At 43.3% G+C, this 17,458-nt stretch overlaps 1 protein-coding gene across 1 annotated transcript in view; it reads right to left on the reverse strand.

Annotated features, from left to right (window-relative positions):
- Window positions 1–17,458, reverse strand: part of LOC310682071 (uncharacterized protein) — a 30,996-nt gene that overhangs the window by 6,200 nt on the left and 7,338 nt on the right. Inside the window, exons 3-4 of the mRNA XM_083450315.1 lie at window positions 14,791–14,849; window positions 5,094–5,182 (exon numbers count right to left, since the gene is read on the reverse strand). Coding sequence (XP_083306441.1) covers window positions 5,094–5,182; window positions 14,791–14,849 — 148 coding nt within the window. The remainder of the gene's footprint in view (window positions 1–5,093; window positions 5,183–14,790; window positions 14,850–17,458) is intronic.

Genomic DNA, 17,458 nt, shown 5'->3' on the forward strand with positions numbered 1-17,458 from the left:
TATTATGACTCAACCTCCCCATTTTAGGTAGAATTTGCTGATCCAGTGGCTCTAGGTAGAGAAGGCTTTGCTTTTATATATTTTCCTGCCCACCCATCTCCTATAATTTCATCTCCCATTCTCCTTTCACAGACAACTTGCAACTTAACTCTCCCCTCTTCCCTTGCCAGTTTCTTTCCTTTTTCCTCCTTTCTATTCCCAGTTATCTTGCTTTCTAATTTCATTCAACACCTCCCCTGGCCTTTTCCCTTCAGAGGAAGGAAACCTCTCCTCTCTGCTCCCCCTCTCCAGTTTCTTTGTCTCCTGGTCACCTTTACTCAGCAGGAATGGAGGTGTTGGTCCAGCCCAAAGGCTGTGGCATGGTTAGGGGCCAGGGCAGACTGTGGCAATGAGGCCCCCCAAAAGTGGCCCAAGGGCCACTGTGTGACAAACACTGGCTTAGAAGATGATGGGATCCTGCACAACGCTTGTAAGGAAAGGGTGATAGCCAACATTAGTCATTCTCAGATTAGACTCAGTGAAATCAGTGGATTAACTAGGTCTATTGATTTTAATGGATCTACCGTGTCTTAGCTGGATATCATCCACAGTACATTAGTTTTCTTAGGATAAACAAAAATGCTACTTTTGAGTGCAGGGAATGTTTAGATTAGCCTCTGTTGGGTGCAAAACAGATTTCAGGTTGCACCAACAGCTACTGGGACAAGAAAACAACCATAGCTGCCCCCCCATATTTTGTAAATATAAAATGTAGCAGCCACTTCATATTTTTGTATTTTCAAAATACAGTGGTACCTCGGGTTACATACGCTTCAGGTTATATATGCTTCAGGTTACAGACTCCGCTAACCCAGAAATAGTACCTCGGGTTAAGAACTTTGCTTCAGGATGAGAACAGAAATTGTGCAGCGGCATTAGCTAAAGTGGTGCTTCAGGTTAAGAACAGTTTCAGGTTAAGAACGGACCTCTGGAACGAATTAAGTACTTAACCTGAGGTACCACTGTATGGGGGAAACAACCATTATTGTTTATTTGTTTTTTGAATGCTCCCCTGCCAAAACCTCCCTGCACATAGATAGGTAGCTCAAAGCACCGTCACATTTTTTTGAAGGATAAGGTGAAAATAAAAAATTGATCTGCGTTTGTAGCTGAGTCAAATATAAACAGCTGCATTTTAATCAGCATTGTCAATATTTCAATGCAGTTTCATTTGAAACTAATAGATTAACCCCATAGCCTCAAAAGATAAAAATACAGATACTATTCTCACATCATGGACTGAATGGCTGTTCACATTCACTATTCAGTACTGGTGTTACGTTGGGCTAAAACTGCGCAACAAAAATAGCTTTCCTTTGGAAAAAAACAGCATCCCAACATTACAGACTGTTTTATTAGACAAATGCATCTGCTTGTAGTTACTGCAGAATAGCTGCAACTCAAATACATTTGGAAGCATTTGGATAGGCATCAGTCGCTTGGCAGAGATGTGATCTCCAGAGCCTTTGGTGGGGGGAGCTAAAGCGAGCAGCAAATCCAGTGAATGTATAGACACAGTAACCTATTTTTTAAAAGCCACGCTCCCTGGACTACAAACTCAGGACAGTGATTTAGGGCTCATCCAGGCTTTCTTTTGTGTTGCACTTTCCAGGCATATGTCCGCACTCTAAAGCTCCATAGCCAAGCAGCGTTTTGTTTTGTTTTTTGTCCTGGCGCTTTCCATGGGGAAAACCCACATTTTACCACTGAATTAGATTAAATGTCAATCCATAGAAACTCCGATTGCCTTTTGCTCTGATTCAGCTGTGAAGAGCAGGTTTCCGTGGGGTAAGCACCAGAACCCAAAACAAAACAAAACTGCTTGGACACAGAGCTTTGAAGCCCAGACCTGTGCCTAGAAGCACAGCACCAAATAAAATCTGGATGAACCCTGACTGTGTAGAGGGACTTGGCAAACAGGGCCTGTTGGAGCAGACGTTAACCACTATCCGTGTTGATTTGCAGAGGCTACAGCTAATACAAGAGGGGAATGCTTAATAAACCCCTCCCACGTCCATTTGGCAAAAATAATGGGGGAAATCTGCTTAAATGGACATTAGAAAGCACTGACGTGAACAGCATGATTGCTTGAATGCATCTCTCTTGCTGGTGTGCTTTGCTGAACTAAGCCCATTATGTGGCTTGGGAGAGAGGTTCCGCAAATAGCAGGCACCGAAATCTCTTAAATGTGTGTGCTGCGCAGGCAGCTAGATCCTGCAGCTTCTCTGTTTCCCTTTGTAGATCCAGAGTGGCCCCTCTCTGGTAGAAAACAGGTGGCCTGCCTGGGAGCTCTGTCCAGCCTTGCCAGGGCGCTCCCCATTTGGCCCCTGCAAAGCATTGGTCCTGCTCTTTGCCTCCTGACATGCAGCTCCTTTACCTCCATCCTCTTTAAGGTGCCAAAGGAAGAGAGGCTTTGGCAGTGTTCTTTCCTTACACAACTTACTCCTCTTTGTCTGTGTCTGGACTTGCCCACAGAGCAAGCAGCTGCTAGATCACTTCCTCCTGGCTGGTCTCACTGGGTGGGAGGGAGCTAAAGAGACCTTTGGGTGCCTTGGCTCCCGTGGGAGTTGGCTCCATGGGCAGAGGCAATGCTGCTGGCCCTATGAGCATGGGGAAAGTGGATTAACAGCTAAATAATGCTCTGTGTGGACAAGCCACTTGGAGATGTCAGCTCAGCAAGGATAAATGTGATGATTAGCTAGCTGCATTTACCCCCAGGCAAGATATCACATCTAAACCTTGCAAGCATGCTGCAATTCTGCACATTTCCTTGACAGTAAGTCCCACTGAGGTCAGCCTCTGAATAACCTGATCCAGAAAACACATTGTCTTCAGAAGGATTAGTTTTATGTGCATTTTGCAATTTTAACTACGTAATTAAATAAGCAATTGTCAGGGATTTCAACATTCAGATAACAGACAGTTTGTGAAGTGATTGCCTAATTTTGTGGTGTTTTGGATCCAGTGTGGATGGGAATGTGCTGCATTTACAGAATGGAATGCTTGTGGATTGTTGTTTGTCCCCATGGAGCCGCCTCCAAAGTGGGGTTCCACAGGGGTCAATTGTATCCCCTGTGCAATTTAGCATCTATATGAAACCTCTGAGTAAGGTCCCTTTGCATTTTGGAGTCCATTGCTAGCACTGTGCTGACATATGCAGCTTTGTTTCCCTCTTTGCAGCTGCAGGAGTTGTGATGGATATGCTAGACAAGTGTCTAGCACTGATAAATGGATTAGATGGGAGCCAACAACCTTGATTTAGACAAGACTGTGGTGCTGTTACTGGGTGCTTCACTAAACCGGATGGCTGGGGTTCAGCCTGTTCTGCATGGGGTTAACACTCCTCCTGAAGGAGCAGGTACACAGTTTGGGGCTACTTCTGGATCTTTTAGTGTCACTTGAGGCACAAGTGATAACCTCTGGACAGTGATAACTTCTGTTATCCACACTCTGGTCACCTCTAAATTAGATTAATGTGTTACGCACAGGGCTGCCTTTGAAGATGGTTTGGAAACTGCAGCTAGTTCAGAAGCTGGCAGCCAGATTGCTGATTGGGATAAGGCAATCTGAGTATATGACACCAATTCTGGCCTGGCTGCAGGGGCTGCCAATTGGTTTCTGGGCTCAATTCAAAGTGCTGGCTTTTACTAACACAGCCATATGTGGCTCAGGACCCCAGTACCTCAAGAACCACCACTCCTCATGTGACCCCACATAAATATCAACAGAGGTCCTTCTTGGTGTGCCTTCTCTGAAGGAGGTGTGGAGGGTGGCGGCTCCCTGTTTGTGAAATGCACCTGGGAAGTTCACCAGGTACCACTGCTGTTTGCTTTTAGGCACCAGACTAAAACCTATTTGTTTACCCAGGGCTGTGACTATTAATTGGGAGGGTAGTAAGTGATGCTTTCATATTCATAGGTCAGCATGCTAAGGTATTGTACAGTGGTACCTCTGGATGCGAATGGGTTCCATTCCGGAGCCCTGTTCGCATCCTGAAGTGAACACAACCCGTGTCCGTGCATCTTGCGATTCGCCTCTTCTGCACATGCGCATGACGTCATTTTGAGCATCTGCACATGCGCGAGCAACGAAACCCGGAAGTAACACACTCCATTACTTCTGGGTCGCCGCGGAGCGCAACCCGAAAAGGCTTAACCTGAAGCGACTTCAACCCGAGGTATGACTGTATTTTATACAGAGTTTTAATGTCTTATCCAGTTACGTTGCTTTGGGACACTCTTCTGTGTTAGAAAAGTGACAAATAAACATTAACAACAACAAAATAAATTGTGAGACTTTTGTCTGAGATTCTCTTTATAAAGTTAAACTCTGGCTTGTCTGCCACTGCTCATCAGGCAATCTGCAATTTGTGGGGCAGCTTTCGACTTCCTGGTCCCTGGAACTGTGCAGAAGACAGCTCAAAAGCAATCCTTTAATTCGCAAAGCAAGGAAATTGGATCTGGATTTGCTGAGAGACAGTGGTGAACATATGGACCCCCTAAAGCTATTTTTACCAAGACACATTTCAGAGCTGAACTGAACTTCCGCATTCTAACCCTCTCTGTTTTAAAATGTAAATGCTTTAATTCCAAAGGTGCGTGTCAGTGTCCTAAACCAGCCTGAGCAACTGTTAACCAGGACTGTTTAAGATGTGCAGGCAGCTATGTGAACAATATTTGGGAACCCGCCTCCAGCTATTTTTATGTTGAGCTTTTTTTAAAAGAAAAAAAATCCTGTATACAAACATTAATTGACTAAGAGATTAGAGTTCTTCTAAGAACAAAGAAGCCCTTTAATCTACAAAGAGTTGCAAACCAGCCAGCTGCCCATTTGCCATGGAATTCTGTATGGTGATAAATAGCAGCACAGCTATTCAGGAAGCACGCAAACCTTGGCTCTCTTGCCATAACCCTGAAGCTGTTTTAGTACAAGCTTTCTGTATAAACTTTTACAGGCATGTACATTAAATATCCTACACACACACACACACCCTCCGCTCACTCCCAGCACAGCTGAAAGTAATAACATTAGTCAACATGTTAGCTGCAACTGACCATTTGCTGATGCAAGAATCATGGCTTGAAGCATTTCTGTATCAAACTGGTTGTTTGGCCAAGTCCCATTCTCATCCCCATTCTGAGACCTAAGGAGAAAACAAAGCAAAGGAAACATTAAAAAGAGGCAGAGTAGACACAGTGCTAACAGTCTAAGGGATCGCTTCCTCCACAAAGCACACACAGCACAGTCTATTCTTAGTATTGGTTTTTTGGGGGGGTGGGGGAGCAAGCACAAGGTACAAGGGAGGTATCCTTTTTTGAGGGACTAATTTCTTCATGGATGTACTCTTAACTGGGAACCTACTGCAAAGCAAACCTACTGTCCCTTTAAAAGTTGTGCAAGAGTGCTTGTTATGCAAGGAAAAGAAAAAAACTTTTCCTACAGACATTCTCTCTGGTACACAACAGTGTCTTATGGCACATTAAAACAGATTTATTGTGACATTAGCTTTTGTGGACTAGAGCCTACTTTGGCATTTGCATGAAGTTTTCTCCTCAGTATTTCATGCAACTCATGATTCACAAAGCACATGCCGCAATAATGACAAAAACATCTGTTATTTTTGCTGCTCACAGGTCTACCCCTCTGGAATTTACTGTTATTGGAGCCCCAATCCCCAATAACTGGGTATGCTGTTTAGCAGGGCATGCTGCCCTCTTAGTGTACTTAGGATACTGACAATAACTTGCTGAACACAGTTAAGAAGCTCAACACATAAGTTACACATTATGTGGTAATAGCCTCCAAAATTTCTCCGATGAGAACAGGGACGTTCCATTCCATAATGATAATTTTACTATTTATACCCCACATATCTTACAGGGTTGCCTCAGGCACTCTGGGCAGCTTCCAACATATATAAAACATGAAACATTAAAAAAAAACTTCCCTATACAGGATTGCCTTCAGATGGCTCAGGGGGCAGATAACTCCACAACCTCCAACATTTCTCCAATGAAAATAGGGACATTCTAAGGAAAAGTGGGACATTCCGGGATCAAATGAGAAACCTGGATGGTGTCTCTAAATCAGGGACATCCCTGGAAAATAGGGACAACTGGAGGGTCTGTAATGCATTTGTGCCTGAGTATGTGCCTCTGTCTCCTGACAATAAGTAATGGTAGACTGTTACTCCTCTCTTCTGAAACCGTGAGCCAGGAGTTTCATGTCAGGGTACAAGGTTCCAGGTGGATTAGGAGACCCACTGTTTCCCTCTCATTCTTGAAAAGCCGTGTTTCATATATATTTCATTTTTAAACAATAAGTAGCACAATGCCATGGGAAAATAAAACTCCCCCCTTCTATCAAGTCACATCCATGAAGGGGTGCAATCAAAGGCTTTTGGACCCACAAAGCTCTATTTGCTGCTTACATTAAAACAAAAGGCGGTATGGGAGACGGGGAAATTGGCAGCCCTTTCTACCAAATCAAGATGTCAAAGCAGATCCCTTCAGCTGCAGAACCACTTTACACTGCCTGTAAAACTGTTACTTGAGCTGCTGACTCAGCTAGTTCTAATATCCTGGTGTCTACTTCTCGCATCGATTTATAGTCTGACCTTATTTGTATACTTACAAGCAGGTCCCACTGATTCAAAGTAATCAGAACTTACTTCCAAATAAGTGCAGCTGTAGGGACAACCATGCAACTCCATCACTGCTTGTCCTTCAATGCTTTCCCAATGTCCGCAATATACTCTAAAATACTTTTAAAAAAAGTAATCCCTGGGCACTTACTAAGAGTACAATCCACCATGGTGACTGAGGCCAGTTCATTTCCCAAACCCAGATTGGAACGGGTCCAGGTAATCTGCTTCTTCCAAGAGTACCTGGAGTTGAGCTATCACTAGCTTCTCTAGAACCTTCACCTAAAACAGGGTGTTTGTGACAAAGTAGTATTGTCATAAAACTCTGGGTCCAGGGTAGGAGCCTTCAAGAATGGGCACACTACTGCCCTTTAAATATTTCATAGAATCATAGAGTTGGAAGGGACCCAAGGGGCATCTAGTCCAATTCCCTAAAAAGCAGCAGGAATCTCAGCTAAAACATCCATGACAGATTGCCATCCAAACTCTACTTAAAAACCTCCAAGGAAGAAGAGACCACAACCTCCCGAGGGAGATTAGAAAATGGCTAACCTATCTTCTCTCAGTCTCCTCTTCTCTAGGCTAAGCATACCCAACTCTCTCAACCATTTCTCATAAGGCTTGGTTTCCAGACCCTTAACCATCTTGGCTAACCTCCTCTATACACGTTCCGGCTTGTCAATATCATCTTAATGAGCTCACACAGGAGATAACTATTGCTATGAGGCCAAAGCCTCACCAGAAGGTAGTCTGGCCATGACAACTGTACACCAGCAGTATCCCCCATCTATTTCTTTGGCTCAACACCAGGAATAGTGTTGGTTTTTTTGCTGAGAATAATGCAATGTCTACGTTTTGAACACCAAATATGCTGTTGGCTGAAATGATATTTACAGTTATTCCCAAAGGAACATTTATCAAGAAAATAATCCTTATTGTTCTAAAAAAGAGAAGATAGTAGAAGATAGTAGAAAAGTCTGAACATAAAACAGACTGCCAGCTACCAGAGTAATTGCTTGTCTTTATTAGGGTGTAATCCTATGCCCAGTTACCTGGGAGAAAGCCCTGTTGACCTCAATGGGACTTACTGCCATACATTTTTACTCTGCCTTTCAGCCAGCCAAGTACCTAGGGAGGCTTAAATGAAACTAATAGAAATAGTGCAATCAATAAAAGGAGAGGATCTAATAAACAAGTGGGAAAGCAGAATAAAAATATAAGGCTGCTTTGTATGAGAGTGTATACTGCCTTGTACTCTTCAGAATCATCCTACGTTCAAAAAGGGTGGAACAGCAAATCAGTTACTGTGCCAAAAATTGCAGGATATGACAAAGAAGCTTGGCACATAGGCAGCACTCTTGACTATGTTCCCCGCATAGGCAAATGTCTCCCCGTTGGGGTGCTCAAACCAAAAAAGCTGTGTCTCCTCACACAGTGGGGGCAACCCAGAAAAGGAAGAAGCTGTCAGGCTAGTTAGCAGACAGAATTAGAACAAACTAGAAAATATTATATGTTAGGTTATGCAGTTATGCTATAATGTAAAGTACAACCCTGCCTTCCTCTGTCACTGTGTTATTTTCACATACTTGGTGTGAAAGACAGAGGGGGGCGAGAACAGGAATGCAAAGTACTGGTATGAATTAATCCGCTCTTCGGCTTAAATAAAACCAAGAAATGCTTCCTGATTTGGCAGAGCTCTAGCCATTACAGCTCAGCATCTTCCGAAGGCTAGGAGGCCCTCCTGTATCTAGCACACGGGCAGTTTCCATGGCAACCTGCTGTGTATGCGTGCTACATCAATTGCATCACAAACACTTCTTCCATTAAACCACTGTATGTCTGTGCTGCATTTAACTGGCATTTTCTACGGAATGTGTTAGTTCCGCTGGATTTTCTTTTGCGAGAGAAGAGGAGAGGCCATGGCGGAGGATGTGCTGTCGTGCTGAAGGTCCCTGGTTCAATGTTTTCCTTAAAAGGACGTTGGCCAGAAGGACAGAAAACCTTTGCATGAGAACCTTGGGGAGCCACTGCCAGTTAGGGTGAGCTCAATGGACCAATGGCCTCCTCACCCAGGGCAAGGCAGGGATCGGAAAAGAAAGCGAGGCTTTCTAGCCAAGGTCCTTCATTGTCTATGTTTGCATGTATAAGGGGGGGGGGCACCTTTCAGAACAGAAAGGCAATGGAGTGGCAGAGGATGGTAGGGAGGGAGGGAAGAGAGCAATTTCAAACACTGAGCAGATCTTGCATTGCAAGTACCTCTGGAGATGCCACCTACAAACTCCTGGGCTAATGACTGTGAATAAAAGACTCTGACCCCAATGAGCTTGCATACAGACACATAGCACAGCTACATCGGCCAGTTGAAAAATGGGCAATTCTAGTGCAAGGTTGGTCATTAAAGGCAAGTAAGACAAGGTACTTCATTGGTAACTCCAGAGAATTCTGGCATGGCACAAATGATTTCAAGCACCTGCCTGCTAATTATGTCTCTCAGTATCCACTGTGTTTATCTTGCCCCGGGAAAAAAATCTCTGAACTGCACTGTGAGCCACAGACACAATTTGCAATCAGATTTCAAGAAATATCATGTTTGACTGATTTATTAAAATGCAGTTGTGTGAAGGGGGGAAATGTGTGTATGTGTGGGGGCGGGGAGGAATGGACAGCAATACTGTTTCTGTACCTTCAAAAATAGTATTGGGTGGAGCTTTCCCCATAATTTTCTCTTCCTGCCAAGTGAAGCTCCACCTGCTATTAAAGGTGGAGAAGCAGTGCCGCTGAGAAAGGTGGCAACCCTACTGGTTGTAAGGATGCAATTGGTCACCTTTGCCCAGGGACACTAATGGACAGCTGCTGCTAAGCTTCTAGTAAAATCCCTCATTAGCACTGTCCCAATGATAAGAAGCTGATTTAAATATAGACAGTAGATTGCAGGCGATTATAGACAATTAGGATCGCCACATTTCCCCCCCTAGCAGTGCTCCTCTGCCTCATCACAGTTATTGGAGGCTTTCATTATCACTCCATGCAAGGGGGGGGGGGACACTTCACTTGCAGAATTTCTGCTTTCATACACTTAAAAGGCACAGGTGATTCGCTATAAAAAATACGGACAATCGCACAGATTACTACACAGTTATCAAATCTGCAGGAGATCACTTATTTGGGAGAACACGACTGCAGACAATTGTGTAAGAATGCTAAAAATTGCAGATTTATTTCCATTTAAAGGGAGCATAAGACTGGAGAAAGAGGTTTTAGGTCCTAGTTACTACTTAAGCAAATGCTTAGAAAATGCAGTGGAGCTAGTCGAGGACTCGAGGACAAGGGCCGGTGCCATGGATCAGCATTACTAGGCACCCACAGAGACCGAAGCCCCAACAGAAGAGGGTCCACCGCTAAATCCTATTCATTGGCTTAAAACATTTCTATACTGCTCTTCAGTTAAGAGTTTCCAAGGAAATATTACAACAGCTTGCAGACTGCAAAACACAAACCACCAATAAAATGGCTGAGAGAGCACAACAAACAATCCAAGCGGATATATAAAAATGCACCAGAAGTTAAAAACCTGGGGGAATAAAAAGGTATTTGTCTGGTGCCTAGAAGATATTAACGTAGGCACTAGGCAAGCCTCCCTAGGAGAGAGCCCCACCAGGGGTACCACAAGTGAGAAGGCCCTGTCTGGCTGTTGCTATCCGGTCCTCTGCCACTCTAGGAAACACACAAGCACACACAATCCCAGGAAGCATCCAGTGATGTGAAGGAATCATAGAATCGTAGACTTGTAGAGTTGGAAGAGACCCTGAGGGTCATCTAGTCCAACCCGCTGCAATGCAGGATTATGCAGCTGCCCCTATGAAGACTGAAATGGCAACCCTGGCATTATCAGCACCATGATCTAACCACCACCACAAATCAACAGGAGCTGAACCACATCTGCCACTCCAGGCGTGTGAGCAGGGGCAAGAACAAGGAGGAGGAGAAGTCACAGAAACAGCAGCCACCCCCACCTCTCTCTTTCAGCAGCAGTGTGGGGCTGGACCCAAAGGAGGAGAGCAAGCAAATGGGCAGCACAGATGCCACCAAAGAGGATGTGGGCCCATCTTGTACAATCTCCACTGCCTCTCCCAACCAAAAAGTCAACAGACAAACCCCTGAGTATCATGAGCCTCCCCCTCCCCATTTTTATCTACAAGCTTTGCTGAACTGGGGGCAGAAACAGTAGACCAAGACGAAATGAAATTAAACCACTGAGAATATACATTGATCGTGCCAAACACTCATCTAAAATTTGGAACTGGCCATATGTGCAACTGCTCAGGGGGGGAAATCCTCCTGTGCCATTATCAGGGCTCTGACTGGAAGAAATCAGAAGTGAAGCTTTTCATGCCATGGAGCAAATCACCTGTTCACTGCTGTAGCTCAAACGGTTAAGGAAGAGCTAAAGGGACTGGTTGAAAAGTTGGCAGCTCTGCTGCTGCAGCAGCAGCAAGTCTGGACAACCAGGAAGCTCAAACTGAGCTTTTCCTTGAGGGCTGAAGAATGCTGCCTTCTATGATGATGTTGCTTCTAATCTAGGAACAAAAAGCCCTTTATCAAACACTCAGTGACCTATTTTACTACAGTACAGTATATTTACTGCATTCTGGATTGGAGTTGCCAACATTTTCTGGCAGATTTTCTGAGCCTTTAACAGGTGTGTAAGAAGATTTCTGCAAGTGAAGCCTTTCCCTCTCATTAGGCATCTGTGCAATTGGGAAAAGTTTCAACTACTGGCGCTTTCCCCAATTATGCAGATGTGGTGATGAGAGCAAAAGGTTTGGCATAATGTATTCCTGCTTGTACAGCTGCAGTTCAGTTTGCAGAATCCTGCTGGGACAAGCATCTCAGATCTATTCAGATGCAGCATTGCGTGCCTCCTTTTTTTACCCTAAGCTACCACTTTAATTTATTCCATCTTTTGTAGGATATTATTATTATTATTAAAAACAGCCAGGTGATTTTTCCAATTTGCAGTATTTTTATGAATTGGGTGGGCAGGGGGCGCAACACAACTCTGGTGGACACCAGCTTTCTTGTGTCAATTCCCTAAGCAAAATAAGAATATATCATAATGTATATCCAGTAAATCCACTTTGTCTGTTCTCCTGCTCTGGAAGTTCTAAAAAAACTCTGCTCAGGGACAGGTGTGTCTCCATTGTTGGTTTCGCAATCAAAGGACTGTCAAATTCAATTGGCCAATAGATGCTTAAACATCTGTTACTAAATGCAGAGTTTTCTGAATGACAAAAGTAGGCATATTGCCATACTTATTATTTTTAATGGCCCAAGTTACTTCTTCCAATGTAATTGGGTACAAGGTGCGTTCTGATAACTAGAGTGACCACAACTGGTAAAGCTCACCCCACCATGAATATTTATGCCAGATATTTCTGTGTTAGGTTGATGTTAAAGGTACAAAGAATAGGGGCAGAGATAAGAGACATCTGTACCAGTGCTCCACCTGCATTGTTTTGATGTAATCCTTACAACACGTCTGTAAGTGTTAGCCTCCAGACTGCAGTGGCAGGTGGGTGGGAAGGCAGAGGATGAGAGTGAGGCTGGCTTCCCTGGGGCTGCCTTATTATGACTTCATGGCAGAGGTGAGATTTGAACCAGGGCCTTCCTGAATCAGCACTCTGTCTCTTTGTCATGGCTCTGCATCAACCTTCTTTTAAAAACTTCTGATTACCCTAGTAAAAGACACTGGAGCAGAACCCTTTTTTAAAAGTACGCAACCCTGCTATTGGCAACTTGAAAAACAAGTGCCTGGTTCTAAAGCTAAGACATTTGTGGCTCAGGGTCCATCTGCACTTCCCTTTGTCTCATGATTTCAAGTGTCTGAGAGGGTTTTTTTGGTCTTGCTGATTTCCCCAGGAAAACCCGTTGCTTACTGTTTAATCAGAACAAACATCAATCTGCAGAAAACCCAAACATTTATTTGGGGGGGGGGGCAAAGTGCCTCAGCCCTCAGGAGCCTTTGGATGGAGGTGTCCAGGGGCACTCCAAAGAGAATGGGATGAGAGCAGTGCAACTTTGCTCCCACTTCTCAGTATTTCTGCAGCTTTCAATACCATTGACTATGGCAGAGGTTTTCAACCTTTTGGAGTCCACGGCTCCCTTGACCAACGGCATTCTTTCTGCAGCACCCCTGTGGGGCTCAGGAGCCCAGTTGTGTCATCCCTTGCCTGCAGAGCTGGCAGCCTCCCCTCAACCTCTTCTCCTCTCCCCTCTCCTTGGGAGTCCTCTGGGCAGCCACTGCTGCCACCCCTGGTCCTGGTGTCTCCCAGAGGCACCATTCACCTGCAGGGCTTATAGCCTGGGCTGCTGCAACAAACAGCTGTGCAAATCTTTGGGAGGCTGAGACTTGAGAAGGCATCAAAGGAGGGAGGGAAAGAAAGAAAGAGGGACAGAGGCCAGTGTTGCCCACAGCACCCCTGACCATCATTCAAGGAACCCTGGGGTGCCACGGCACACTGGACTATAAAAGCTCTAGACTGGCTCTGTGAAGTGGGGATCTGGGGGCACTGTACTACACTTGTCCTGGTCCCACCTATGGGACCAAGTCCAGAAAGGAGCACTGGAAAAGTGCTTTTTGGCTCCCTGGCAGTTATGCCACAGGCCACTGTTTTATCCCCAGTGCTCTGAAACCACTGGGAGTAGTCATTAGGAGTCATTAGGGGGCAGGATGCCATTCGTCTGCTGATGATGCTCAGGTCTATTTTTTGAAAACATCTGAATCAGGGGAGGTCATGCAGGCCTGAATACAATGGTGGACAACATGGAAAATAAACTGAGCTCGAATCCTGGCAAAACAGAGGCACTGTGGGTATAGAAATTTAATAACTAATAATATTTTTTTGTAAACCGCTTAGAAGTTTTATTTATAAACAAGCAGTATATAAATTTTGCTAAATCGATCAATCACAGTCACCTGAGTCACAGACTCACATGCAACTTTCAATAAGGGGATAATAGCTTCTATTTACAAAGCTACTATATTGTCACCACTCTTTCCTTTGGAACTTTTGTTCATTTGTTACAACACCCCAAGGCTATTCATATTCTATATATTCAATTCATTTTGGACAACATTGAACTTGACATCCTTGATTAATAAGAGGACAGTTTTCAGAACTATAAGTGTGTTGGGTCCATAGAGGGAAGCACAACCTACAAAAGGAGTCTTGTGGCACCTTTAAAAGCTATTGTGTTTGTTAACGGCAGAATCTTTTGCAGGCTAGAGCCCAACTTTATCACATGGCGACAATGTCAAGGAGTTTTCAAGGTGTTGCTTCATTCTAGCATGGTTGTCTGTGGTTTGGGGTGCTGCTGGCTTTCTCCACAGCTATCTCAGATATTCATTATTTGAGGGAGGCAAAAAGTGCTATCAGACCATGTTTTCATCATCCAGCACCCTCCTCCAATCTACATGACTGTGTATTCCAAGTTCTGGCCAGCCCCTTTAACTGCAATTTGTTCTGCAAGCAAATTAATGGTGAAACCCTTTGCTCCATACTACCACTTGATGACTTTTGCAGAGGCACAGGGGTGAGAGCTTTCTTTTTTGGCCAACTGGCAACCCTATTTTAATAATAACCAATTCATCCCAGTTGGATTTGCTTAATAGCTTGACAAGAGATTGTTGGTAAGTCATTTAATCCTCCTATTTACAACCCAGCTTCTTCTTTTTTGGTAACAATAGATAGAACCAGACAACCAGTATAACAAGAAGCTCAGGAAAACAGTCAGGGATGATAGGAGCTGTAGTCTGGACACATCTGGAGGACCATGGGTTCCCATAGGTTGGTTCATTCACTGCATATGGAAAACTGGTGTGAGATAACATAGACTCAAACTCACACAACCCTTTTCAATTATTTTTTTTAGCACAATGTATTATAGAAATGGTGGCAGAACAGCTGAAAGATCAGAGAAAGATCAGACTGCTGCTGCCTCAGCTACGCATCCATATATTCAGTGCACTTCCACAACAGCACAGAACCAAAATCCATAGCTGGAACTTTGGAACAGCTTTGCAGAAGATGAGAAAATAAATAACTCACCCACTGGTTCCTGGTCTCTGGGCCTGAGAGAAACGCCAGTCTGTGTTAGGTTGTGCTTGCTGCAAGAGAAACACAAAGAGAGGTTTAATGCTTCTATTCCTAAAATGAAGCTCAGCTATAAAATATACACACACATGCACACACAAGCAGAGAACATCATTATATGTTCCGAAATACTTCTAAAGAAGCGTGATTGGTTAACATGATAAGAAAGTAATCTAAATAATCTTGCAGAAGATAAGACAGTCAGAAACTATCCATGAATAAATGAAGCATGAAATAAGCTTGAAGGGGCATCATTTAAACCAGAGAACACCAGAAGATCAGGAATAATTTTTTTTTTGGGGGGGGGGGGAGAAGAGCAGAATTAATTGGTACTGAGAGAGTACCAACATCTGAAATGCTAATAGAATTTCCTAATTTATAATCTTTACTGAAACAGGTCAGTGTTAGGGCTTTGATTTAATGTCTTCTGTTTCCTTTGATCTTTGGAGCTTTGCAATCTTTTTCGCCCACTGAGATTAAAAATTCCATTTCCCACAACAATAATGATTTCTTTGAAGGCGCAACAGAAGACACTATATCAGAATAGATTGAGCCATGTATTACTTTCCACCCACATTGTTGTATTATTAGAACAATGGACATTTTGTAAATAAAGGAGTACATAAAATGCCACTATGAGCAGTATGTCTGAATGGCTCTTTGTGATCACAGCTGAAAGACACACTGTGGTTGATGCATGCTGCAAAACTCCAGATATCCTGTCAGTCTCCTCCATTAATCCTTCAGTAATAATATTCCACACCATTAGAGAGATTTGCACCCGAACCGTTGTTTATGTGTTTTTTCCTTAAACAAAATGGATAAACATGTTTTAAGATCAGGATACAAGGGTGTAATCGACATCTTATTCAAGCAACGTCAAAATTAGAATTGATTCAGGTGAATCTGGACTCCTAGGATCCTGCAAATAAAAAACTATATGCCTGCAATCCAAACCCCACTTGCCTGAGAGTAAGCCCAATTAAATTCAATAGGACTCATTTCTGAGTAGACATAGCTAGGGCTGAGACAATGTGTCCTACTACAATAGGAGGATTCCAGCTTTACTGACTATTGATCTGTGAAAGCTAAAGGATTAAAATATACTACTGGTGTCAGTTAAACAAGTTCATAAATCTATTTATGTATGTGTAAAATTATCACATATAACAGTAGGTAGCATGTATTATATTTCTGTGCAGACTAAATATGCAGAAACCAGCCTCCTCCTTTGAGTTATTCATTGTGAACACTTACTTCCTCAGTTGCTTCTATAATTTGCAGAGCCAGAGGCTACAATAATCAAACCTTAAATCCTAAATTTAAACACCTAAATACAGGCAGTTCTTTAAATATATTTTGAGCATCTTCAGCACACACTGGATTTAAAAAAACCCACACACACAACCTGTGGTTTTCTGAAGTTTAGAAAATGGCACCTGTTTATTTAAGTTTCTAAATGTGGATTTAGACATTCCTAAAATGGTTAAGTTCCTGTCCCCAAGTCTCAAAAAGCTCAAATTTCAGCTATATTTCTTTACGAGGTGGCAAAAGCTGGAATGTGAAAGCTGTGTACGATAAGGATTGCAAAACAGAGTGTCATGTGTTGCAAAATACTGCATTCTTTCTGCACATAGTATCTTCATAGCGCCAGCAAAATTTAGAAGCAGGAAAGAAGCAAAATTGAAGTAAGAGCAGTTTGTTAAAATTATTTTTCTTAAATAAGCTGAACCTGCCCCTTTCACCAAGGGCTCACTGCTTCCTATCCCTTGTGTTACCAATGGGAATTTTTCAATTTTTCAATTTTTTTTCAATTTTTCAATTTATATTTAAAAATGTATCAGTTGCTCACAGTATAACACATCCAAGTAATTCAGTTAAAAATATACCGTCTCATTTGCAGTCACTCCTAGCTCCTGCCACTCTTATGGAAAGGGCTTGATGATGCCCTCCTGTGTACTTCTGAAATGCCCATTCACTTCAATGGGACTTGCACAGAAGAACTTCCCAGTGAATGGTCAGAAGATGTTTCCCCTAAGGTGCTACTTAAGTGTAACTGTGATGTCACAGAATCATGTATTTATTAGACGTACTTGTTTTAAATGCTTGCAGGCTGCTTTGGGGGCGAAGATGCAACATGTCAAAATCAAAACATGCTCAAAATAGCAAAGTAACACCAGCAGCTTCACAATTTTCCCACAATATTACCTTAAGATGGTGATAGATCTGGATTTGCCTGACAGTTTTACAGAACTCTGATAATGGTAGCAGTGAGGTGAGTAGGGAGTACTTTTTAAAATGAATCCAGCAACCCTCACCTTTTGACCCATACCCTCACCATCACCACCATCACAGTCTCTTTTGCTAAAGGATCCATTAAGCACATCTGTGCAAAACAATGCAGCTAAAGATGCCTCAACATATACACCCATGTGGTCCCATTTCAGTCTCTTCCTTTGAACCTCTGCTCAGAACTAACTTCTTCCATAAAGCCTTTGGTTTAAACCTCTGGCTTTCCTCTCCAGCTGAGATGAGAGTGGAGTCAAAGTCTGTTCCGATCTGGCTTCTTCCCCAAATGTTTGCTGCACATGTAGAGAAGGTCTGGAACAGAGCTCGTTTGTAG

This window comes from Podarcis tiliguerta (genome assembly GCF_965153285.1).
Source record: "Podarcis tiliguerta genome assembly, chromosome: 7".
Classification (NCBI taxonomy): Eukaryota; Metazoa; Chordata; class Lepidosauria; order Squamata; family Lacertidae; genus Podarcis; species Podarcis tiliguerta.